The sequence below is a fragment of the Peromyscus maniculatus genome, chromosome 2 (assembly GCF_049852395.1).
Source record: "Peromyscus maniculatus bairdii isolate BWxNUB_F1_BW_parent chromosome 2, HU_Pman_BW_mat_3.1, whole genome shotgun sequence".
NCBI lineage: Eukaryota > Metazoa > Chordata > Mammalia > Rodentia > Cricetidae > Peromyscus > Peromyscus maniculatus.
In genome coordinates, this window is record NC_134853.1 from 135044857 (window position 1) to 135070205 (window position 25349).

The 25349-nt window shown below is 50.0% G+C and overlaps 2 protein-coding genes across 9 annotated transcripts in view; one reads left to right on the top strand and one right to left on the bottom strand.

The window, feature by feature from the left end:
* The window catches only part of Pomgnt1 (protein O-linked mannose N-acetylglucosaminyltransferase 1 (beta 1,2-)), a 41812-nt gene extending 25949 nt beyond the window's left edge, over window positions 1–15863 (top strand). For 2 of the 8 annotated variants that reach the window (XM_042271637.2, XM_076564837.1), the window contains 22 exons: window positions 3026–3151; window positions 6324–6493; window positions 7082–7196; window positions 7277–7395; window positions 7898–7963; window positions 8052–8165; window positions 8962–9079; window positions 9260–9358; window positions 9514–9641; window positions 10054–10124; window positions 10349–10424; window positions 10590–10673; window positions 10756–10797; window positions 10989–11047; window positions 11321–11393; window positions 11477–11605; window positions 11687–11812; window positions 13725–13789; window positions 13993–14037; window positions 14420–14555; window positions 14962–15071; window positions 15198–15863. In XM_042271637.2, the coding sequence (XP_042127571.1) occupies window positions 6374–6493; window positions 7082–7196; window positions 7277–7395; window positions 7898–7963; window positions 8052–8165; window positions 8962–9079; window positions 9260–9358; window positions 9514–9641; window positions 10054–10124; window positions 10349–10424; window positions 10590–10673; window positions 10756–10797; window positions 10989–11047; window positions 11321–11393; window positions 11477–11605; window positions 11687–11812; window positions 13725–13789; window positions 13993–14037; window positions 14420–14555; window positions 14962–15071; window positions 15198–15285 (1983 nt within the window). In that variant the 5' untranslated portion in view covers window positions 3026–3151; window positions 6324–6373 and the 3' untranslated portion in view covers window positions 15286–15863. Of the gene's footprint in view, window positions 1–3025; window positions 3152–5773; window positions 5927–6323; window positions 6494–6661; window positions 6874–7081; window positions 7197–7276; window positions 7396–7897; window positions 7964–8051; window positions 8166–8961; window positions 9080–9259; window positions 9359–9513; window positions 9642–10053; window positions 10125–10348; window positions 10425–10589; window positions 10674–10755; window positions 10798–10988; window positions 11048–11320; window positions 11394–11476; window positions 11606–11686; window positions 11813–13724; window positions 13790–13992; window positions 14038–14419; window positions 14556–14961; window positions 15072–15197 lie in introns of those variants that run through there. The other 6 variants (XM_016005128.3, XM_076564838.1, XM_076564835.1 and 3 more) reach the window with 5 other exon arrangements.
* A 2846-nt stretch (window positions 15864–18709) lies between these two features.
* Tspan1 (tetraspanin 1) lies at window positions 18710–24095 on the bottom strand. The gene is made up of 8 exons (XM_006986584.4): window positions 23957–24095; window positions 23450–23514; window positions 20555–20761; window positions 20289–20363; window positions 20050–20148; window positions 19795–19947; window positions 19438–19521; window positions 18710–19189 (listed from the first exon to the last, which is right to left on the bottom strand). Exons 2-8 carry the CDS (start codon window positions 23504–23506, stop codon window positions 19142–19144), a joined length of 723 nt encoding a protein of 240 aa, XP_006986646.1. The 5' UTR covers window positions 23507–23514; window positions 23957–24095; the 3' UTR covers window positions 18710–19141.
* Window positions 24096–25349: the final 1254 nt, after the last annotated feature.

Sequence of the window (25349 nt, forward strand, 5' to 3'; positions counted from 1 at the left end):
AACTTCTAGTCCTGGATGGCAGGAGTTGGAACTGAAAACCTCAAAGGGAGCTCAGTGCTTTCTCCCTACGTTGACGCCAGCTAAGCGCACAGCAGGAAGCTAATAAATGTTTGCTGAACGAAAAGTATAAAGCCTCAGTCAGAGCTAACACGGCTGCAGAGGGTTTGGAAGTCTCTCTGCTAATAGCTGTGTCTGTTACGTGGGCTAGAATCTAGCTGCTTAGCTCACAGACACCTCCCGGCGCCTAGAAATCAGACTGAAGGAGTGACAGGTGGTCATTCCCCCTGGCCAATGAGAAGAAAACATTATTAAAATTGAAGGGATACATACAGTCTTGATCTTGAGCTTACATGGGCTTACAAAAGAGGTGCTTCTTAAGCCTGACTAAGTATGGGGTATCTGAAAACCTTGTGAAGTTAGGGCCTGAGTTTCTGCATTGCCTTTTTTTTTTTTTTTTTACAGAGAGGGTCTCACTGTGTGGTTCTGTCTGGCTTGGAACTTGCTATGTAAAGTAGGCTGAGCTTGAAACTCACAGAGATCCACCTCCCACTACCTCAGCAGTACAGGGATTAAAGTCCTTTTTAAAGATTTATTTTCTATTTTAATTACATGTGAGTTCACGTGAGTCGAGGGTGTGTGCACATGAGTACAGATGCCTAGATGCCACAGGAGATGCATCAGATCCCTGGAAGATGGATTTCACAGTTGTGAGCTGTGCAAAACGGGTGCTGGGAACTGAACCCAGGTCCTCTCTAAGAACAGTGTGTGTTATTCCCTGTGAGCCATCTCCAGCCCTGAGGGTTTGCATTTCTTTTCTTTCTTTCTTTCTTTTTCTTTCTTTCTTTCTTTCTTTCTTTCTTTCTTTCTTTCTTTCTTTCTTTCTTTCTTTCTTTCTTTTTTTCTTGCTTCTTTGAGACAGGGTTTCTTTTCTTTTCTTTAATATATTTTATTTTTATGTGCATTTGTGTTTTTGCCATGGGTGTCAGGGTCCCCTGAAACTGGAGTTACAGACAGGTGTGAGCTGCCATGTGGGTGCTGGGAATTGAACTCGGGTCCTCTGGAAGAAGAGTCAGCGTTCTTAACCCCTGAGCCATCTCTCCAGCCCGAGACAGGGTTTCTCTGTGTAGTTTTGGTGCCTGTCCTGGATCTCACTCTGTAGACCAGGCTGGTCTCGAACTCACAGAGATCCGCCTGCCTCTGCCTCCTGAGTACTGGGATTAAAAGCATGCGCCAGATGAGAGTTTGCGTTTCTAAGAAGCTACAGTGGCTGTGTTGTTGTTTTTTTATGGCCCCACAGTTGGGCTCCAAAATGTTGTTTTTGTTCTTTTCTCTTAGCTCTTTTAGGGGGCTCACCACCCAGCTACACAGCCAGCCATGGAGTAGGAGTGAAAGTAAGATAAACAGAAGAAAAGGAAAAAGCCTAGAGGCAAAAGATAGAGGGGATAATTAGTTAAGAAAAGCTGGCAAGAAGCAAGCCAAGCTAATGCTGGGCATTTATAATTAAGAATAAGCCTCTGTGTGTGATTTATTTGGGAGCTGAGTGGTGGGCCCCCAAAGAGCTAAGAGAAAAGAACAAAAGCAAACAACAGCAGCAATGGCCATGTTACTGCTCTGAGGACCACACTGAGTAACAACAAGGATGTATTTCTAAGCTGTTTGGACTTAATTCTACAGGTAAGGAGGGGCCATGAAAAACTGTTTTGTTCTGTTTGGGATTGTAATCCAAGTGCTTCCAGCCTACCATTACAGAAAGATTTACAATGAAAAAGTACCTCTTCCAGCTGGGCGGTGGTGGTGCACACCTTTAATACCAGCACTCGGGAGGCAGAGGCAGGCTGATCTCTGTGAGTTCGAGGCCAGCCTGGTCTACAGCATGAGTTCCAGGAAAGACGCAAAGCTACACAGAGAAACCCTGTCTTGAAAAACAAAACAAAAAACAACAAAACAAAACAAAAAGTACCTCTTCCCTCTACTCTTTCACACCTCTGGGCCCACTTCCAAAGGCAACCTACTTTCCCTTTGTTGTTGTAGTGTGTGTGTGTGTGTGTGTGTGTGTGTGTGTGTGTGTGTGTAAAACTACTCATAATTCTAGACTTTATTTTAATACATGTATGTGTCTCTGTGTGGAAATACACACATATAAGCACAGGTTCCCCCACCCCGGGTCAGAAGGATCTTGGATCCCCTGGAGTTGGTACTGGCAGTTGTGAGCCGTCTGATACAGGTCTAGGAATCGAACTCACGTTCTACTGTAAGAGCATTATGTGCTCTTAACTGATAAGCCATCTCTCCAGTCCAGCCATCCATAAGTCTAACCCATCTCCTACCACTCGTTCTAAATTTATTACTTACCATTATTATTATTTTGGTTTTGGTTTATTAAGACACGGTTTCTCTGTGTATCCCTTGGCTATCCTGCAACTCACTCTGTAGACCAGGCTGGCCTTGAACTCAGAGATCTGCCTGCCTCTGCCTTCCAAGTGCTGAGATTAAAGGCATGTATTATCATGCTGGACTAAATTTAAATATTATATATTTACTTCCTATAATATATGGGTGATGTTTTTTTGAGGCAGGGTTTCTTGATGGCCTCGAATTCAGTGATCCATCTGCTTATGCCTCTCTAATGCTCAGATTAAAGGCTTGTGCCACTAACCCAGGCTCAGATATATGGACTTGTTTTTCTTTGAGACACAGTCTCATATAGTCCAGGCTGGCCTCAGTTGTGTAGCTGAAGAGGACCTTGAACCTGATCCTGCCTGTTGCTCCCAAGTATTGGAATCACAGATATTCACCATCCTGCCTTACCTCTCCTTAGCATTATTCCACCCATGGTTTTTGTGATGGTTTAAATGAGAATGACCCCCACGGGCTTATATGTTTGAAATCTTGGTTCTCAACTAGTGGAAGTATTTGGGAAGGATTAAGAGGTGTGCCTTGTTGGAGAAGGTGTGTCATTGGGGATCGACCTTGGGGTTTCAAAATGGCCAAGCCATTCCCAGTTTTCTCTGCTTTGTGCTTGTAGATGGAGATGGTATCTGAGCTCTCAGCTTCTGGTCCAGAACAATGTGTGCCTGCCTGCTTGCATGTTGCCATGCCCCACCACCATGATGGTCATGGATTCTAACCTTCTGGAACAGTGAACCTCAATGTAAATGCTTCTCTTATAAGTTGCCTTAGTCATAGAGTTTTGTCACAGCAATTGAAAAGTAACTAAGTTTTTAACAAGAAACTGACAAAATATCTGCCTTTTTGAAAAATTACTGTGGACTTTTTTTTTCTCCCCCCCCCCTTTGTGTGTATGTGTGGAGGGTGATATTTCAAGACAGGGTTTGTCTTATGTATCCCTGACTGTTCTGGATTTCACTCTGTAGACCAGGCTGGCCTCAAACTCAGAGATCTGCCTGCCTCTGCCTCCCAAGTTCTGGGATTAAAGGTGTGCACTGCCACTGCCCAGTTACTCTGGACTTTTCAAGGATCAAGGAAAATTGGAGAAGCAAAACTCTGAGTCACGGAGACTAGCTAGAAACAAAACAAAACAAAAACAAACAACAACAACAACAAAAAAAACTGAAAGTACTTCAAGTGGCTTGTTAGAGAGAATTTGATCATAACAGGCATAAGTGAAAGAATTGGGCAACTGATTCATTCTTTTCAAATGGTATTCAATATTGTTCAAAAAACAAACAAATTATTTCAACTATTATGAAAGTTGATTTCAACTAACAGCACTGGAAAAAACAGCTATATGTCCTGATGCAATTTACCAAACAAAGGGACCCAAAGGAGGTCTGAGAGCAAGTGGAGAAGATGCCAGTAGCTGTAGGATTGTGGGTCCTATGGAGAGATGCAGCAGGCAGGTAGACACAGGAGAGTCTGAAGCTCAGGAGAGAAATGAGGACAACACTTGTGAGTTTGAGAATCTGGACAGTGTAGGTGGAGTTTCTTGTCAGGACTGCCAGCTCCCAAATAACCACACAGAGACTCGTTATTACAAAAGCTTGGTTGATAGCTTAGGCTTGTACCACTAGCTGTTATATCTTAAATTAACCCATTTTTAAAATTACTTCCTGCCTCCTGCTTTATTACCTTTATTCTGCCCATGCTGCTTTCCTGCTTCATAATCTATAAGGTTTCACTTCATAATCTTGGCTGTCCTGGAACTCACTTCTTAGACCAAGTAGATTCGTAGGCCTTGAATCTATGGCAATCCTCTTACCTCAGCCTCCTGAGTGCTGGAAGTGCAGAAATGAACTACCATGGTGAGTTGTTAGCTCCTTGCTATGAAAAGCAACTTGATTCAAACTGATGATTCTTCTTCCCTCATGTCTGTGGGAGTGGAGGTGCGACACCATACCAACCTGATAAGCACTGTGATCATGTTGAAAGATACCATCTCTCCATGCAGGAGGCAGGTGGAATTTGGAGAACACAAAAAAGTCAAGTGTTGCTGGGCATGTTGGTGCACTCCTTTAATCCTAGTACTTGAGAAGCAGAGGCAAGTGTGTAAGTCTTTCTCTGTCTTCACCAGCCAGCTCCCAAATACAACACAGAGACTTATTATTAATTATGAAAGCTCAGTGTTAGCTTAGGCTTGTTCCTAACTAGTTCTTATAACTTAAATTAACCCATATTTTTAAATATACATTCTTTTACATGGCTTAGTTACCTTTACTCTGGACTGCCCATCCTGTTTCCTCCACATCTGGCTGGTGACTCTGCCTTTCTTCTTCTGTGAGTCCTCTCTGTCCCAAGAAGTCCTGCCTAACCTCTTCCTGCCTAGCTAATGGCCATTCAGCTCTTTACTGGACCAATCACAGTGACCTATTCACACAGTGTAAAGGAATATTCTGTAACACGGGTGGATCTCTGTGAGCTCAAGTCCTGGTCTACACAGGGAGTTCCAGGACAGCCAGGGCTAAATGGAGAGACCCTGCCTCAAGCTCCTGACCCCTCAAAAACAGACTAATCAGGGGTTGGAGATGGCTCTAAGGTTAAGCACACCTGCTGCTCTTCCAGAGGCTCAGTTAGGTTCACTGCACTACGACAGGCAAGCTCACAACTTTAACTCCTGCTCCAGGGGTATCAGATCGAAGCTCTGGTCTCAGGGCACACCCTCACTACTTGTACATGCACACACATGCACATAATTAAAAATAATTTTTAGGGTTTTTCGTTTTTGTTTTTAAAGAATCAGATAATCAACCCGGCGGTCATGGTGCACGCCTTTAATCCCAGCACTCAGGAGGCAGAGGCAGGCAAATGTCTGGTCTACGGAGTGAGTTCCAGGATAGCCAGGGAAACAGAGAAACCCTGTCTCCAAAAAGCAAAAAAAGAAAAAAGAAAAAAAAAAAAAAAAACAAATAAAAGATTCGGAAAATCACAGCGCCTATCATTCATGGTTTATGGAATCAAGGTAACAAAGGCGCTCAGAACAGTAGTGGTGCAGGTTTTTAATCCTCTCCTCCTCAGCCTGCGGTTGCCTTGCAGAGCTGGGCCACGCAGGCCTCATGCTGCAGCCCTCTGATGCTGGAGCGCTCAGGGAACTGGCCCGAAGCCCCGGGAAGCCGCTAGCTCCCGGCTGGCTCCGCGGTGCGGGCATCTGCTCTCCCCCGAGGCCCACTGGTGCCCGGCGGCGACCCTGCGGGAGAGGCTGTGCATGCGGGCTCTCCTCGTACGCAGTAGTCGCCGGCCACGGCCGCCGCCCTAAGCGCCGCCCGCCGCCCTCTCACCCCGCGGCGGCGGCGGCGGCGGAAGCGGCGGGGCGGGCCGGCTGGGCCGGGGCGGGGCGCGAGCGGCATGGAGGAGGCGGAGGCCGCGGAGGCCGCGGCGCGCGGGGCCGAACTGTGCGGGCCCGAGTGGGGCCCGGGGCCCCTGAGCCGTGAGTGCCTCTCGGTGCGGGTCCCGGAGGGCTGGCGCGGGCTGGGTGGGTCCCCCGAACCTTCCGGCGTCCCTGAGCCCGATGGGATGGGGCGAGGGTGGAGGAGTAGGGTGCGGGAGGTCGCTATTAACTGGCCCACCCCGGGGCTGGAAAGGACTGGGACTTGCACCTTGTAAGGACTGATGAGTCGTGAGAGTTGAGTTTCCGGCCTCCACTGAGGCTCCGAGTCTGGACTTAGTTTCTCCAGCCCCAGGGAATTTTCAGGTGATCCAATTCCCCTAAAGAATTTCTGGCGAGACCCAGAGAAGTTGAGCCACGTTGCCTAGGTCACACAGCTCAGCAGTTTGCTGAGAGAAGTGTTGCTAAGAAGTCCTCATCTCTCCAGAAGGCATTAGGCTTTGGGAGAAGCATCTTACTCCATGTGACTCTACGGTCCCCTCAGATTCCTGAAGTCATGGACTGGCCGGGACAGGGGTGACTCCCTAATCCAGTATGGATGACTGGAAGCCCAGTCCCCTCATCAAGCCCTTCGGGGCTAGGAAGAAACGGAGCTGGTATCTTACGTGGAAGTATAAACTGACAAACCAGCGGGCCCTGCGGAGATTCTGTCAGGTAAATGAGGTCCCACATGTCTGGAAGGCTGGCCTCCTAACTTTACCCTAGCATAGACTGTGGACTAACTGCCCCTGCTACCAGGAAGAGGCAGCAGATTCCAGGAAGGGAACCCCTGTGTGTCACGACCTTCTCAGGCAGTGATTAAAGACCCCGCATTCTGGAATCAGAACCCAAGCCTGGTCTCCTAGGCATCCAACAGAAACCAGAAGACTGTCAGGAAGGCTTTGCCCCTGAACAGCTGTCAGGCAGTGTGGCCCAGGTTCTGTGTCTTCCTGTTCTCCGCTATGGTTCTTGGGTCTTAAATCCACCTCTAGGAACTAGTTATGGAGGGGACCAAGGAAGTCAAGGACTCAAGTGGAAAAATACAAGAGCTCTGGGTAAGAAGGGCCTGGCGGAGGGAGACTTACTTGTCAGGGGAGTTTCTCTGGGGGATGGCCACAGACCCATCCTGATTGAGAACCAGAAAGAGGAGAGGCAGGCCCCAGATTCTTTCTCCCCGTGCCCTCTACAGCCAGGGTCAAACGTTCAGAAAACCTCTGTGACCCGGAGGGGGTGTGCCTCAGTCTCCCCCGTCTTTCCACTCAGACAGGGGCTGTGCTTTTCCTGCTGGTGACCGTCATTGTCAACATCAAGTTGATCCTCGACACTCGAAGAGCAATCAGCGAAGCCAATGAAGACCCGGAACCAGAGCAAGACTATGGTGGGAGTCCGCTGAGGACGGGGTGGGGGGCTGTGCTGGGGGGCCCTTGTCCATGCCTGTTCCAACAACTCCCTCTCCAGACGAGGCCCTCGGACACGTGGAGTCCCCTCGGCGCAGAGGCAGCAGCCCTCGACGGGTTCTGGACGTGGAAGTGTACTCAAGTAGAAGCAAGGTGTATGTGGCAGTGGATGGCACCACGGTGAGGGGACCGGGACTGAAGCCCTGTCTGACTACTGGTTTCTGCCTGTTAGGATTAAGGAACAGGTCTATGAAATGTCTGTGTGGCAAAGTCTCGGAAGTGCTCGGGAGCATCAGCAGGCCACTGACTCCCTGGCTTACTTATTATATGTAACCCCTTCCCAGTCCCTTGGGCTTCAGCCTCGGCCCAGGCACCGGGGTCCTGGTGGTAATGGGACTTGCTCTTCCGAGAGACGCTTGTTGGTGGAGGATTATAGGATATTCGGAGTCAAGCAGAGACAGCCCAGGGCTCTAGGTGCCATGAGAGTGTTAAAAGGTAGATTGTAAAGAGGTGCGCTCTTTTTCTGATGAGGGTACCCAGGGGGCTTTCTGGGAGAGACAGCCTTGAGCCTGAGTTGGAACTCTAAGCCGTGACCGGCAGGCTGGTGTGTTTCACACTTGTGAGACCGCGTCAGCGTGAACGCCAAGGTGAATAGCCGGATTATGTTTCTGTCGCTGCGCAGGTGCTGGAGGATGAGGCCCGAGAGCAGGGCCGCGGCATCCACGTCATTGTCCTCAACCAGGCCACGGTGAGCTTGAGGATGGGAGACCCAGGGGGCCGAAGCTGGACCCTTCCTTACTGGTAACACTGTCTCATAAGAGGTTTGCTCCTGCCAGGGCCACGTGATGGCAAAACGTGTATTTGATACGTACTCTCCTCACGAGGATGAAGCCATGGTGCTGTTCCTCAACATGGTGGCACCCGGCCGCGTGTTGATCTGCACGGTTAAGGTCAGTGAGTCTCCATGCCCCTCGCTCTGACTTTGCTCGAGGGAATGCGAAGAACTTCTGGAGAAGGGTAGCTCAAGTTCCGGTCTGAGGCTTGGTTGGTTTTTTGTTTTGTTTTTTTGAGGGGGGAGTTGTTGTTTCTTAATCAGTCCAGCAGTTACTGAGCACCTGCTGTATACCACTGTAGTAACTAGTTGTTGAAGATCCAATAGGAAGCAAGACAGACCTGGAGCTCACATCCCAGTGGTAGCAACAGAACAGCCAACCCAGCCTCTAATGTCAGGAAATGACAAGAGAAGAAGGAAATAAAGAGGCAGAGGGGCATGGCTGGATTTTAGGGAGGGAACACCTCTATTGGGAAATAGTGTATGAGCGGAGGGCTGGAGGAAGAGAGAAGTAAGCCCGTAGTTGTCTGGAGGAAAAACAGCCTAGGTAGAAACTTCTGGAATGATCTACGGGAAAGGCCCTGCCTGAAATGGAGATGTTCCTGGCAAGCTTGAGGGACAGTGAGGATGCCAATGGAGTTGGAAAAGAAAGAGGGGAATGAGGTCAGTGTTGGGGAAAGAGTGGGGCGTTGGCTGGAGACAGGTGCTGGTCAGGTGGGCGAAGGACTTAGTATCCGAGCGACCTTGGATGAGTCTGTGAAAGACAGAAACCAAAGAGCATTGTTGGAGTCACTCAATGAGCCAACTTAAGTAAGAGATGTTATGTGTGCTGTTTGAAACATAACCAGTGCTTCAGAAGGCCAGGTCTCCTGGACCCACACAAGTCCTGGTGACTCTCTTTTTCGGTCCTCCAGGATGAGGGCTCCTTCCACCTCAAAGATACAGCGAAGGCTCTGCTGAGGAGCCTGGGAAGCCAGGCAGGCCCTGCCCTTGGATGGAGGGACACTTGGGCCTTCGTGGGACGAAAAGGAGGTTTGGCACCAAAGGCTGTCCACCCTGTAGTGTCCAGGGAGGGGCAGAGCGATAAGAGATGGGTGTGCGATGGGGGTGTACCGGAGTCAGCGGTGATGCTTCAGGTCAGAGTGGGCAAGGAGTTGGGAAGAAGCCCCCTACTCAAGTCTGGGCCTTCCTTTCTCCTTTTCCTTCGGCTAGGTCCTGTACTTGGCGAGAAACATTCTAAGTCTCCTGCCCTCTCCTCCTGGGGTGACCCGGTCCTGCTGAAGACAGATGTGCCACTGAGCTCAGCTGAAGGTGGGGTCAGTGGGGCCGGGCTCTGGGGCAAGGCTTGAGCAGAGAATGGGCGTTTGGATCCTCTGTGAGGCTATTTTTCCGTGACTGTGTGCCTGGGGCTTCCCTCCCCCAGCTGGCCTGACGCCTTCACCCTCTCCGTTTCCTCCTTCCCTTAGAGGCTGAGTGTCACTGGGCAGACACGGAGCTGAACCGCCGCCGCAGGCGCTTCTGCAGCAAAGTCGAGGGCTACGGGAGTGTGTGCAGCTGCAAGGACCCGACGCCGATTGAGTTCAGCCCTGACCCAGTGAGTGGGGCCGGCGCAGTGAGGAGGCTTGGACTCCTCCCCAGCTTAGCAAAGAGCCTTAGGAACAATTCACAGCTCAGGTTTGCTCTACCTTGACCTGGTAGGAGCTAGCTCAGCACGATGTATACTGAGCTCTGAAGACGGGTTGGGGGTGGGACAGGCCATGTTACCAGGGCTGAGTTGGACTCTGTGTGTGTGTGTGTGTGTGTGTGTGTGTGTGTGTGTGTGTGTGTGTGTGTGTGTGTATGTGTGTGTGTGTGTGTGTGTGTAAGTGTAAAGACAAGAACAAGGAAGACCCTTGGCCCGTTCCTGTCTGCTCTTGAGGCCCTTCCTTGCACTGAGAATTCTTCTCTAAATGGAGATCCCAGTTGGAAGGGGGAATAAGGGAAGCTAAAAGCTGTTTCTCACACAGCTTCCAGACAATAAGGTCCTCAATGTGCCTGTGGCTGTCATTGCAGGGAACCGGCCCAATTACCTGTACAGGTGAGCCTGGGGTGGGCTGTGTCCAGCGCTGAGCAGGGATGTCAGGACGTGGGTGGGTGCTTGGCTCGCCTTCCTGTCCGAGTAACACTTACAGGAGGCAGAGAGGCAGCAGATGCGGGGCCTGCTCGATCCGGGTAAACACGGGACACAGGAGCCCATTTATAAACGGGAGTGGTGAATTGAGAGGACAGAGGAGCCCTAATCTACTTTTCCGGGCTCCCCAGGATGCTGCGCTCTCTGCTCTCAGCCCAAGGGGTATCTCCGCAGATGATAACGGTCTTCATTGATGGCTACTATGAGGTGAGTGGGGTTGGGGTCAGAGCAGGACGACACAAAGCTGTGGGTCCTGAGCAGCCATGATCACTGAGGGCTGGTGAGGGCTGTGAAATATGAGAAGCTTGACATGTTGGGACCTGTAGAGGTGGAGAAGATAACACTCACGATGACTGGTGTCCGTGCCCACAGGAGCCAATGGATGTGGTGGCGCTGTTTGGTCTGAGGGGCATCCAGCACACTCCTATTAGCATCAAGAATGCCCGTGTGTCTCAGGTATTCCTTGGCAAGGGTGTAAGGGACAGATGCCTGGTCCCATCCTCTGCCTCAAGTCTTATGTGCCCAATTCCCCACCTAGCACTACAAGGCCAGCCTCACTGCCACTTTCAACCTGTTTCCGGTGAGTACCACGGACAACTTGGGTCTGTGGAGAGAATTGTGTTATGGAGAACACTTCCCTCACCTGGCCTTGCACTTCTGATCTGAAAAGTGGGGGAGCAGAGCGGTACCTGAACATGAGGGTTGGAGACGGAAACCCATGGGATGAGAGCATCCTCCTTGGAACCATGACGTTTCCTCCTATCCCTGTAGGAGGCCAAGTTTGCTGTGGTTCTGGAAGAGGACCTGGACATCGCTGTGGATTTTTTCAGGTGACAGGGGTAGCCCACCACTGAAGTGCTTATGAGCCACATGGGGGTTCTGTGCTTGACTGGGTCTCCAGGGAAGGATGTGGTGAGGTACGCTGGAGAGCTTTGAGTGAGCTCCAAAGTTGGGGGAGAGCTTGCCTAGCTCGGAGGGCATACGCTGGGCCTGAATAGAAGGTAGAAAAGATGGAGACAGTGAGACTACCAGCTCTGCACTTCCAGCATCGTGGTGTATCTGGGTTTGCCCTCTCTGAACTCTTGAACCCTTGGCTCTCTCAGCTTCCTGAGCCAGTCCATCCACCTGCTGGAGGAGGATGACAGCCTGTACTGCATCTCTGCTTGGAACGACCAGGTAGGTCGGGCGGCCAGGGGTTAGTCAGCATGGGCGTCTGTCAAAGCTTGCAACTAATGCTCCGTGATACCCCTTGTCCTTAGGGGTATGAACACACAGCTGAGGATCCAGCACTACTGTACCGTGTGGAGACCATGCCTGGGTTGGGATGGGTGCTCAGGAAATCTTTATACAAGGAGGAGCTTGAGCCCAAGTGGCCCACACCAGAAAAGGTACCCAGCAGGATAAGATGAATGGGCTGGAGTCCCTATCAACTACGAACTTGTAGCCTTCATAACATTCTGTGACCCCAGCTGTGGGACTGGGACATGTGGATGCGGATGCCGGAACAGCGCCGGGGCCGAGAGTGCATCATCCCAGATGTTTCCCGATCCTATCACTTTGGCATCGTGGGCCTCAACATGAACGGCTACTTCCATGTGAGTGGGGTATTAGGGAGTAGGGTGCTAGGTGACTGTGGTCAAGGACATGGATTCTGGAGCCTAGTCCCGATACTCACTAGCCATGTCAGTTACTGTTCTGTTTTTACCAGTTTCTCTATCTGGAAGATGAAGGTAAAAAAATGCTAACTGGGGGGCTGGAGAGATGGCTCAGCAGTTAAGAGCACTGACTGTTCTTCCAGAGGTCCTGAGTTCAATTCCCAGCAACCACATGGTGGCTCACAACCATCCGTAATGAGATCTGGTGCCCTCTTCTGGCCTGCAAGTATGCATGTAGGCAGAACACTGTATAGGTAATAAATAAATAAATCTTTTAAAAAAAAAAAAAAAAACAACCTGGATTCAATTCTCAGCACCTACATGGTGCAGTCATACAGGCAGGCAAAACATCCATACACATAAAAATAAATATTTTTTAAAAAATGCTGCCTCCCAGGGGCCAAACATAGATCACAAGCCTTGTGACCCCACCACTTGAGAGGCTGAGGCATGACGGGCAATAGTTTGAGGCCATCTGGACTTCATAATGAAGACCCTCAGAAAATAAAAACAGCCAAACTACCTGTCTATGACTGTTTTACCCGCTGCATGTGTGTCCTGTTCATGCCTGATAGCTGAGGAATTGGGAAGAGGGCACTAGATCTCCTGGGACTGGAGTTAGATGGCTGTAAACCACCATTGGGTGCTGAGAACCCAGGGACTTCTATAAGAGAGCAGCAAGTACTCTTAACCACTGAGCCATCTCTCCAGCTCATTATGAAGTCTCAATGAGTTCATGGATGTAAAAAGAATATGTTAAAAACCGTAAGCTTTATATTAGAGTAGCTGGTATTGTACGTTACTGCTGTTTCCATCACTGAACTGTGGGTGCAGAAAGGATATACCTGCTCTAAGCACTGGGCCTTCTCCTGTCCTTGCAAGTATTGGCACATATATTTCGGCCTGAGGTTAGCCAGGATGTCCCTAGCCCCCTCCATTCCACCTGGATGTATCTGGAGGTCCCCTCTCCTGTTATAATAAGAGTGCATTTGAAACAGTCTAGCTGCAAGGAGTGTATTTAGTTTGGAACATCCTGGAAGACGGCAAGACCCCCAGAGGAAGCTAATAAAAGAGCCTTATTTCCTAAGGAAGCCAAGTGCTTCCTCAGGTCATTCATGGTGCCAGAATCAGCAGTTTCCTCCCTTCTGACCCATCTGGGCTATTGGCTTCATCCAACAGAAAGCTAGCTCGCTCACTCTGTGTGTGTGTGTGTGTGTGTGTGTGTGTGTGTGTGTGTGTGTGTGTGTGTATGCTCGTGTGTCTCCACCACCACCTCTTGGTTTTTTTAATAAATCATATTTTAATTTTTTTGAAGATTTATTTATTTATTATGTATATGGTATTTTGTCTGCATGTATGCCTGCACACCAGAAGAAGGCATCAGATCTCATTACAGATGGTTGTGAGTTGGTGGGAATTGAACTCAGGCCCTCTGGAAGAACAATCAGTGCTCTCAACTTCTGAGCCATCTCTCAGGCTCTTGTTCTGTTTTTTTTTTAGGGTCTCTTATATCCCAGGCTGTCTCCAAACTATGTAGCTGAGACGGGTCTTGAACTTCTGACCCTCCTTCCTCCATCTTGCTTCTTTATTTCTAAGGCTCTGCAGCAAGCCTGGGGAAAACCAGGGGGAACAGGACTAATTCAGGGATCAGTAGCATGAGCCAAGGGACCAGCCCAAATTAAAGCTAGTAAAAGCTTGTCAAAGATGGTGCAAAGATGGAAGGCTGGAGGCAGTCAGAGAGCCCTTTCCAGGCTGTACTCCATTGTTTGGGTCTTGTGGTTCTGCGGTGGGTCAGTGAGCAAGTGTGGGCAGACTAAAGGTGGCCCTGACTTTGTCCTCGCTCCCGTTCCAGGAAGCCTACTTCAAGAAGCACAAGTTCAACACGGTTCCAGGTGTCCAGCTCAGGAATGTAGACAGGTAGAGGCTGGCAGCAGGTCAAGGGGGTGGGCAGCTGCAGGCTTGATGACCAGTCCTTGCTGGTTCTTTCCTGTCCAGGGCCTTGGGTATTTACCTCAGCCCTGCTGTGCTGTGCTTTCCCCATGTGACCCTTTGCCCTGCCCATTCCTGTCCACGGGCCTGAGGGCCTCGCCTTCCCTTGATTCATTTCTTCTTCCCATCAGTCTGAAGAAAGAAGCTTATGAAGTGGAAATTCACAGGCTGCTCAGGTATGGCCTAAAGTAACTGGGATGCCTGGCAGGGGATAAGGAATAAAATACAGGCTTCCTTAGTACCACAATTTATGGGCACTATAGAAAATGAAAACCAGAGTTCTCTAGTGCAAACATTACAAAGAATTTCAAGATGGCTGGGCGCTGTTGGCACACATTTAATCCCAGCACTTGGGAGGCAGAGACAGGCGGATCTCTGAGTTTGAGGCCAGACTGATCTACAGAGCAAGTTCCAGGACAGCCAGGGCTCACAGAGAGACCCTGTCTTGAAAAACCAAAAATAATTAAATAAATAAAAAGAATTTCAGTAGCAACAGAGCATTCACCACACCTGGGAAGTGTGTCCTGTCCTGGCCTTACTTTTCTGTCCCCAATGCAGCGAAGCCGAGGTTTTGGACCACAGCAAGGACCCTTGTGAGGACTCCTTCCTGCCAGACACAGAGGGCCATACCTATGTGGCCTTTATCCGAATGGAAAAAGATGATGACTTCACCACCTGGACTCAGCTTGCCAAGGTGCCTCAGAAGTACCCTCACCAACATGCATTGCCCACCTAACAGAGTCTTTGTTGTAGAGTTTTCAACCTCAGAACCTTTTCATGCTCTCAGGAACCCCACTTCCTGGCCAGGTGTGGTTCTCTGATGGTGAACGCCTTTAATACAAGCTCTCAGGGAGGCAGAAGCAGGTGGATCTCTTAGGTTTAAGGCCAGCCTGGTCTACAGAGCAAGTACGAGGATGGCCAGGGCTACACAGAGAAACTCGTGTTTCAAAAAACAAACAAAGTACCTCTTTTCTAAACCCTTGCTCAAATCCATACTCCAGAGGATGTTTGCTCTTGAAGATTGAGGCAGCTGCTAGACCTTCACTGGGCAGTCTCCACACTTCCTGACCCATCCCTTTCTCCTGCTCTATCCCTGCCAGTGCCTCCATATTTGGGACCTGGATGTTCGTGGTAACCACCAGGGCCTGTGGAGATTATTTCGGAAGAAGAACCACTTTCTGGTGGTGGGGGTCCCAGCCTCCCCATACTCGTGAGTCGCCTCTTCCACCCTGGGAGATTCCCTCTTGGGGTTGGAGCATGTCGCCTGTCCTGAGAGATTCCCTCCTGGGGTTGGAGCATGTCATCTTCTCTAGATCATTCTTCTGTTACATTTCAGAGTGAAGAAGCCACCACCAGTCACCCCTATTTTCCTGGAGCCACCCCCAAAGGAAGAAGGAGCCCCAGGGGCCGCTGAACAAACATGAAGCCTCCTCCAGGACCCTGCAGGGCTGGGTACTGTGTACCCCAGGCAGGCTGGCCCGTCGCCCCATCCTGTAGGATTTTGTAGATGCTGGTAGGGGTTAGGGCTGGTTTGTTTTTAACATGAGATTTCATTACTAACTTTGAGGGGAAGGATCCCCTGCTCCAACACCCCTGTTCCTGAGGTTAAGGTCTATTTATTACTTCCTTGTTGGAGAAGGGCAGGAGAGTACCCAGGACCTCTTTGGGATCCCTGGGCAGCTGATCCTGCCCTTTTTACACCCCATCCTCCCAGGCCTGGCTCAGAATCTAACCTATTTATTGACCGTCCTGAAGGCCTTGGGAATAGGCCCAACCTGGGGCCTTTATTCCTCTCTGGACCAGGACGCTGCCCTGAGGGTGGGACTGGCTCATACTCAGGAAACTGCTGTGCCCAGCTGATGACAGGCCCAGCTGGGCCATGTGCTGACAGACTCACTCAGAGACCCTTAGACACTGGACCAGGCCTCCTCTCAGCCTTCTTTTTGTCCAGATTTCCAAAGCTGGATAAAGGTGGTCATTGATTAAAAAAGGAGAAAACCTCTAGGGGTGTGTTTTGTGATAGTTTTGTGGGGAGCATGGCATGGCGGTGAGGGAGAGAATCATCTGGACGGATGGTGATGTGCTTTGGTTTTTTTACTGTCTGCCACAGTTTTATCTTATGTGTGGAAGCCCTTTGGCCACCAGGGGATACCCAAGTCTCAAGCTTCAAGTCTTTTGTTTTTATTTGTTTTAAGCAGGCTCCGCCCTGGGACCAGCTGACTTTATTTCTGTTCGGGCCTTAGCTCCAAGCAGCCATCTCACACCCCTTCCTCACTGTTTATTGTCAGGCTGGTCCCTTCCTTGTTCGTCTGGGCCCAGCACCTGTCCCCAGAAGTGCAGTAGCTAGAAGAGACCACAAAGAGAAACTTGGGGGAGGATGAGGGAATGGGAGAGCATGTAAATAGTGAAGACGGACGTGATTGGGCTAAAAGCAGTGGCGGAACCAGGGGTGTGGGAGATGATTTTGTAGGAGGATACTGGGCAAGCAGACAGAGAAGTGAGTGTTTCTGTGGCCTTCTGGATTGGTTGTGTGCAGAATTCCATATAGGGATGTTTTTCTGGAGAAAAAGGCCATGGTTTTCAGATTCTCAAGAGGCTAGTAACTCAAAAGAGCATAGGAAAGTCTGAGTTAGTTACCAGAAAATGGACAGTATGGTCCACTGGGAATCAGATAGCCCAAGGCAGGGCAACGTGACCTTTAAATTAAGTCTCTCTGAAGGATTAAGATCAGGACCTGAGTAGATTGCATTGTAAGAAAGGGTATAGATCTTTTGCCAAGGAGTCAGGAACTTACTGGAATTTCTACCCTTTATCTGTTCTCTGTCCTGGCCTCTCTTACGGTGCCTGGAGTTGAGGACCGCAATGGCATCAGTGCGGTGGCTTTGACACTGCTTATCACCCTGACTCCTCCCGTGTTGGCTGGAGCTAGAGACAGCGGTTCAGGTGGCAAAGCAGGTGCAGAGAAGCAGTTAGCCCAAGATGAAGTGGCAGCCCTCCTTGGGCAGAGGAATCCATCTTCCCTTCCCACCCCTGCTTCCACACGGGTACCTATGGAAGGAACCGAGTGGTTGTGTGCGAGGCACAGTATGCTGGCAAAGGCACGCAGAGGGTGGTGGCCAACTAATTCCTCTCTCTGCCTAGAGCTCTAGTAGACCCTCAGTCAGGCTTCAGTGACTGAAGCTGCGTGGCGCTGGCCAAGTCTCTGCTCCTTTTTGGGCCCAGCAAGTGGGTGATAGTTGTGGGCTGCTCTGGAAAAGCCCGTAGAGACAGATGGGGGGTAGGGGGTGGGGTGCCAAAGGGAAGGGAGGAGGGAAGCCAGTCAAACGGCTTTGCTTGGTAGCAGCTACTGTCCTGTGGCAACAGCCATCTTAGCACTGCTACTTGAAGTTCAGAGACATTCAGTTGGTTTGTTTATTTAAGACAGGGTTTCTTGGTGTACTCCTGGCTGTCCTGGAGCTCACTCTGTAGCCCAGACTGCCCTTGAATTCAGAGATCTACCTACCCCTGCCTCCCAAGTGCTGGGGTTAAAGGCATGCACCACTGCCATCTGGCTTAAAAGACATTCAGATTTTTGTCAGGGACATTCTGGTCAGGCTCTTCAGATTGGACTATCACTGTACTAAGCAAGGTCTACCCAGTTACAGGAGGCAGTCTGGTCGAAGTGTCAGCCTCAGTTTTTCAGCTGGAAAGCTGTGGGACTCTCTGGCTGTAAAACTAAGTAAAGACTAGGGGTGTACCTCAAGCAGTTAAGTGCTTGCTTAGCACACATGAAGCTGGGTGTGATCCCACATAAAACCAGGCGTGGTGACAGCACCTCGGAGACAGGCGGGATTCACGGTCATTATCAGCCATATAGAAAGTTCACGGCTACATGAGACCCGCCATCTCAAAACAACAAAACAAGTGAGATCTTGGCTAGGTGTGATGGCGCACACCCTTAACCCCAGCATTCAGGAGGCAGAGGTAGGCAGCTTTCTGAGTTGTAGGCTCAACCTGGTCTACAGAGCAAGTTCTAGGACAACCAGGACTACATAGACCTTGTTTCAAAAAAACCCAACAACAACAACACACACACCAAAAAAAAAAAAAAAAAAAAAAAAAAACAAGAAAAGGATGCTTGGGTGAAGGAGCCAGTGCTGGTGGTCGTTGTGTAGGGAGCCTTGCTATAATTATGATTTCAGACCATACACTAAATGTGCCACCATGACCAACCAGGCCACACCCTACAATCACCCAGTTCCCGTTCAAGATGATGGGAACATACCCAGTGTGCCCAGCCACCCTCAGCGGGTACAAGTCTGAATTTGCTGAAGAACCTGTGAATGCTCCCATTGATGGGAGAGACCCACTCCCCTGTTGTCCTCCAATAAAAATGTGTAAATCAACTCCCCCAAGAAGATATGGATCTTGAGAGCAGTGAATAGGCCAATACCAAAGGGAAGATTTTAACATTCTCTAAAGTAGGGCACATAGCTTAGAGCTCCTCATCAGGGTTCCTGGAGGGCTTCTTGGAGCCCAAAGAGTGACTCCACCCCCACAGCCCTGACAATAATTCTGTTCTCCCCTCCTTGACTTGGCACAAGCGTGTTACTTTCATAGCTTTCCAGTCCAGTGCCCTTCACCAGGAGGGAGAACTTTCAGGACAAAGTCCTCTCATGACACATAAAGGCAGACCAACCCAGCTCCCACTTCCTCCGTGCCCTCTTGCCCATTTTTACTCTCCCTCCCCGACCTGAAGCCCAAATACCTACCTCACTTCCACCCTGCTGAGTCTCCAGCCTCACAAAAAACAGTGCAATTTAGGCAAGATGGACCCATCTCTCCCCAAGTGTACACAGTCGAAATAGAAATATTTTCATTGGTTTATAGGTTCCAAAACGCCTTCTACACATCCATCCTATGACCTTGCTGGACTTGAATATGCCCAGGCTATAAGTGCCTTCATCCACCAGTGGGGCGCTGGGATCAAGAGCCACTTTTATATTAAGGGAGTGTTGAGGGTTGAAGAAAAGACTAAAGAGATGGGCAGAAGAGGCTGCTTCAGAGTCTCTGGAACAGATGTTTCCCTAGCCCCACCAGTAAAAGGATGAGACAGACACACAGCCCGGAAGAGGTGGTCCCTGTTTAGCCCAAAGTCCAGAGCAAGCAAAGGCAAATCCACTTTCAGCCCAAATGACGTTGTTAGATTTCATCTCCACCCAGGTCACCGCTGCCTAGCTGTGCCAAGTGCCTCTTCCTGGTTTCCATGTGGCAGCAGCAAGTGGGGAGGTAGAAGCAGTCTTATTTCAGATTGCAGTAGAGATACATGGATACAATCATGGCAGCCAGCTGGTGGGAAGGAACAGGGAGACACGAAAGGCCATGATTGAGATCAAGGATTGGCTTCCTGCCCACCCTGAATAGCCTCCACGAAGCATTGCTTTCTCGATGGTAGAGGACATGCTTGGCATCCATAGGTCTCTGGGTTCAGTCCTCAGTTCCAGAATGAAAACACAAGAAATTCTTCTCCTCTAGAGAAGCCTCAGAGATGGGCTAATCTGTACTGATACCCAGGTCCAGTCTCCTCACTGACTTACCTCCAGGGCCGCAATTCCAACTGCCACACCACCCACAGTGACCGCATTGGTTCTGATGTCATGCAGAAGCTGATTGAAACAACCCTTGGGGGAGGGGAGAAAGTGTTTATAGCCGACAGTGCCCTTCCTCTGACCCATTTACTACTACTGTAAGGCCATTAAACAATCCCAGCCATGCCAGGCAGTGATGGTGCACGCCTTTAATCCCAGCACTCAGGAAGCAGAGGCAGTGGATCTCTGTAAGTTCAAGACCAGCCTGGTCTACAGAGAGAGTTCCAGGATAGCCAGAGACACCCAGAGAAACCCTGTCTTGAAAAATAAAAAAAAGGAACCCCGCCCTTCCACGTCAGCCCATACCTGTACTTGTTTCTCTCTGGCCTTATCCTCGGTGCACGGTCCCTCGGTGCTATTGGTAGGCTTGCCACAGCAGTAAGAAGGAAAGACCTTATTCTCTTCGACGAAATGTGAGCCGTTAAAATCTGTATAGTTGTTGAAACCACAGCACTTCAGCTGCAGACAAAATAGGGTGGATGATTGATGGGGCCGTGTTTGTTTTTGTTTGTTTGTTTTCGTTTTTCCTCTCCACTCCCAAATCTTCCCAGCCCACCTTACCCCGTCCATGGTAGAGTTCCACACTTGGGTGAATTCAGTCTGGGAACCGTAGTCTTTCTTGATGGCAGGCACCACCAGCAACGTCAGGAACTGTTCTGCCTGGATGGGTCGGGCCAGCGTTAAGAGACTGGCAGGGGAAGTGGCCATTCACAGGTCACCACCCACTTCTCGGGGGGGGGGGGGGGGGGGGGGGGGGGCTTTGGTCAGTTTTCCTCCCTTGCCCCGTCCCCGTGCCTCACCATTGTGGTATACACCAAAGCAACCACAGCCGCTGCAAGCTCGGCGATGAAGATGATGAGCAGGATGACAAAGAACTGGGTGGGGGACAAGGAAGCGCACTTTAGGAAGACCGCCCTCCTTGCCCTACCCGCTCCCATCAAAGAGGCAGGGGCTCCCCCACGGTGAGGCTCCCGGAATGCTGGGTAAGCTTTTGGGCTTCCCCAGGGGCTGGTGTCGGGGATGAAGGGACCCTCGGTTGTGGTTTGGGGAGCTGGGTCTGACACACCATCATGAGCGCACACTTGCTCTCCGAGTGAGCACCGTAGCAGCCCAGGAAACCAAGGATAAAGAGGACAGCACCGGCCGCGATGAGGAAGTAGCCCACGTTGACGAACTGCATGGCACTTGATGACAGTGGCCCAAAGATCTTCAGGAAGGACGGCCCGTCGACGGACACCCAGATCCCCACAGCCAGCAGGGCCGCACCGCACAGCTGGGGACAGAAGTCAGTCTTTGAAACGGTGCTAGTCACGGTTCCCTTTCTCACCATGAAGTCTGGAAACTTTCCCTTGACCAGGGATTCTAGCTACCTATTGTGTGTGGAGGGAAACATCAACTAGTACCAGAAAGATGGGAACTGGGACACACAAATTCACCAGTCTGTTCACCTGGGAAGATAAAAATGAGATCAGGGGTTCTAGAAATATCCACAGGCTGGGAAGAGGCCCAAAACTTTCCTTTTTCTGTAGTCAGGGTCCTGCCACATAGGTAGGAACGGAAAACAGGTCTCGTCACTCATTCTTGGGCTGTGGGTGCCTACAATAACTCTGTTCTCTGATACATGGAAGCGGGCGGGTGGTAGTGTGGAGCTGGTTCAACAGTCACTATAGTAACAGCAGGGTGAGGCTTCCACCTGCTTGAAACCTTGAAAGGGGCGGAGGTTGAGAGGTTCATCTACCCAAAGGCCCTATTTGATTTCTCTTCAGGGTGGAATCAGCTGCCAGACTCCTTTTCCACCTAGACCACTGCCTGACAAGTAAAAACTGAGGAAACAGAGGTTGAAGCCAACTACAGCTTCTCTTCAAGACACCGATCTAACCTCAGGGTTCAGAGGTGATGATCTTGAGGCTCTGAGGGGGTTCAATGGAGGCCCTGGTCCCACCGCTCCTAGAAAACTCTTTGCTGACCCAAGGGCTTCGGTGGATCAGCACTGGACACTGACTTGTGCCCAGCTCCCACTGTCCAGCTAAGGAACCGAGTCTGGGGCAGGGGTAAAGAGATGTATAGTGTGGTTGTATCCCAGGATGTTTGCTTAAGGACAAGAGAGCTGGGCTCCTAGCCTACAGGGTCAAATTTCAAGGAGTCTGGCCTTCCTACCTTGTTCTGTCCAGTCTGGCAAGGCCTGGGCAACAGAGGACAGAAACCAAACTGGATTTGCCTTTAACCCTATCAGGCCAGAGTCCCGGCTCTCCCAATTGTTGAAATCTTCGTACTTCCTTCAGTTATATGAATGAAACCTAATTCAAGGCAGCCAAAGGAAGTCCAAGGTACAGACCACATTGGAGTCAAAGAGACTATCTACCCTCCGCCCCATTTCTCTCTTCTTCCTTCCTTCCTCTTTTCTTTTTTTTTTAGTTTTTTGAGACAGGGTTTCTCTGCAGCCCTGGCTGTCCTAGAACTCGCTCTGTAGACCAGGCTGGACTCATAGAGATCCTCCTGCCTCTGCCTTCCGAGGGCTGAGATTAAAGGTGTGCGCCACCACCGCCCGGCTCCTTTGCCCACTTTCTTTAAGCTGGTGCACACTTCGTGCTTCTACTTTCTCCCCTCTCGCTCATTCTTCTCTGGTGGCCCTGGCCACTGTTTTCTTGTCCTTCCTTCCTACTGCCCCATGCCTCCTTCACGGTGCCTATTTTCCTGCTCATCTCTAATACTTCCAGTTTCCAAAAACTCACTTTTTTTGAGATCAGGCGTTCTAAAATATTCACGGAGGTTGGGGGGAGTGGAAGACAGACTTTCCCTTGTTGTTGCCAGGGTTCCAACCACCCCTATAGCTTCATTGGCTGCTAGCAGGTGCGTAGCTTTCAAATATCCGTGCACCTCCACTGAGCACACAGGAGCCTGGGGGATGACCCTTCCTTCTCCCCGCTTTGCTCAAGCTGTTTCTAAGACGTCTTCTACATCTGTTCTACCACCCCTCTGCAAGGAACCCCTTCATTTACTGTGTCCTTTCTTCTGTCTCTATCTCCAGGGCTTGGGCCTCATGGCTCAGCTTCTCAAACAAGCCCTATATAATCTGTTCCTGGTTTTCTAAACAATATCAAATTTCATTACCTCTGGGCCTTCCTACGCACTTTACAGCCCTCACCCCCACCCCACCCAATGCAAATGTCCAGCTTCCGCTACTTCCTCCAGGAAGTATTTTCCTACTAGGCTAGATTCAACCCTCCGGGGACTCCCTTAGCCTTGGTGGTAAATCTGAAAGTACCACTTTGCAATTATCAGTGTATATAGCAATTATCAGCCTGTTTGACAATTATCAGCCTGTTTGGTTTACTGGTCCCGAGATCCTCAAGGGCGGTTAAGTGGCCCTGCTTGCTTTCTACCCTTGCACATAGCATAGAGTGTTAGTCAGTGAATATGTTTTCCTTTTTGTTTGTGGCCTCCCGCAGGCTAAGCAAACGCTGTGCCACTGAGCAACAATCCCAGTCCCTTCAATGTCAGCCTAGTCAATGAATGTTTGTTGAATACATAAGGGTTGCCAGTCAACTCTAAGAGGCACAAGCCCGCTCTCCTTTCAACGTCTCCATTCATGGTAGTCACTTTTGTACTATAAACTTAAGCAGACCCCCTTTCCCCTCTGAACCTTGAAGGCCTGTAGAAAAGGGGGAATCACTCCTGCTAGCCTATCCCGACCCACACTGATCCTTCCTGGAAGGGAGGTGAGAGCCTGAAGCATCTCCATCCCTAACCTTCCCATCTTCACCCAAACTCCCATGTGGCAGCCAGGCTCTTAGTGGGGCTAGGAATCAGCATTTGGGAAGACCCTCGCTTCCTATTCATTAAGGGGAACTTGTAGGGCAGAGTCTGGGTACATAGTCTCCTATTCCCCAGCTTGGGCTATGTTCAGATTGTGACTTGCTTTTGTAGGGAACCCCCAAAAGCCCACAATCGCCATACTTACAAAGATGATTAGATTGAAGAGGAACATCATGACCTTAAGGAACTTGAAGCACTGCATGGTGGGTCCTGGGAAACAGACATGTACAAATTGGGACCTTCTGTCCCACCTGCCCTGGGCTGGCCCTGCTTTTTGGACCCTGGCATACCAGAGTCTAACATCCTGTGATTTCTCACTAATTTTTGACCCTGTGTCTGGACTCTGATATCTCAGAACTTTTCCCAGTTCCCATCCTGACTTTCCCAGTTCCCTGCCCACCTCTACTACCCAGATACTGTTATCAAACTTAATTCCCTGATCCTAACATCCCCAGATTCTCACACAGATATTACAAGCCCGACTCCCACACTGTAGGACTCTCAATTCCCTTTTCGGATACCTGCCTTTCCTGGTCTTCTTCATGGACCAACCTTAGACTCTTTCGGTACCTTCCCACTGGCTTTTCCCAGAACCCCAAACCTGTTTCCAGACTGGTCCATTCACAGGTTAATCTCTGCCCTGTGCCATCACCTGCTCAGGGCTCTTGGTAATAGGTTCTGAAGAGGATCTGCTGCGCTCCCGAAGAAACAGAACAGCTCCAGGAAGCTGCCACTTGGTGTACTGGCAGAAAGATGAGGGATTGCCCAGTCCTCACACAGCACTGCCCATCTACAGGTGAGGCAGGTGCTTTAAAAGCCTCCTGCCGCCCGCCCGCCGCCCCCGCCTCCCCCTCCCCCGCCCGCCGCCTTCTGGCTCCACCCATGGTTGATCAACCTCTTTTGCCCTGCTGCCCTCTACTGCCTGGAGACAGGTTCCCAACACCCAAAACAATAAGTAAATCTCCACCTGGAAATGTCACCTATATGTCATTTGTCTCTCCTCGTCTCAGGAAAGGGGTTGAGGAGGCAGCAGAGTCAGGAAAGCAGTACCTTTCCAGAACTTGTGTGTGCCCGGCTCACAGTAGTGTAATATGATCCTTCCCTCGAATCTGTGTGTTCACTGGCACCCACATCTGCTCAGGTTGCCATCCCTATGTTTACACACAAAACTCACATATATAATAACATGGACCGATACTTCTGAATGTGCAAACACACACACACAAGTACATGCACACACTCGTGAACACACACGTACACACACATTTATTGGAGCACACACATGCATATGCACACACTGATACACATATGCACATAAATAAACATGCTCTCTCTCTCTCTCTCTCTCTCTCTCTCTCTCTCTCACACACACACACACACACACACACACACACACACACACTTTCAAGGAAATGGTCACAGTCTGGCAACCTCTGTTCTTTCCTCAGAACAGGAAATGGTTCTTTGTCCTCTTCCCTCCATAAAACCTCAAGTTCCCCATCCTTCTCCCCCTTCATCTGTTTGTTTGTTTGTTTGTTTTTTAATATCCTTTTGCTTGCATATTTCTGATATGTGAGCCTGGTTCTCTTAGAGGTCAGTGGAGGACATCAAATCCCCTGGAACTGCAGTTATAGGAGGCTTTGAACCACCCTGTGGGTGCTGGAAATCCAACCAGGGTCCTTTGCAACCTCTTAACCTCTAAGTCATCTCTTCAGCCCCCCTCCCTTTATCTTTTTGCTCCTCATCTTTTTCTCTTCTGTCTCCCCCTCTCCATGTTCTGGACCTCTGTGCACAGCCCTGGCCATTCTGCCAGCAGGTGGCACTGTGTGCCTACAAAGGAGACAGTCCCATGCCAAGGTTCTGGAACCCTTTCTTTCTGGGGCTCCCTTTCTGATTTCCCACACCACTAGTTCTCAGTGAGAGGGTCTTCACAGGTTCTTGCTCTCCAGTTATTCAGATATTATAGTTATTCAGGTGCTCAGATTCTGGTTCTGTCATTTCTTAGCTATCTGACCATGGGACCTGGGAACTTTTTATTTTTTATT

Coding starts and splice junctions, on each gene's coding strand:
- Tspan1 (XM_006986584.4), bottom strand. CDS start 23,506: ATGCAGTGCTTCAAGTTCCTTAAGGTCATGATGTTCCTCTTCAATCTA. Junction 19,522..19,794: donor CCAGAGAGAAACAAGTACAG/GTATGGGCTGAC, acceptor CCCTCCCCCAAG/GGTTGTTTCAATCAGCTTCT. Junction 19,190..19,437: donor TTGGAATTGCGGCCCTGGAG/GTAAGTCAGTGA, acceptor CCTTCCCACCAG/CTGGCTGCCATGATTGTATC.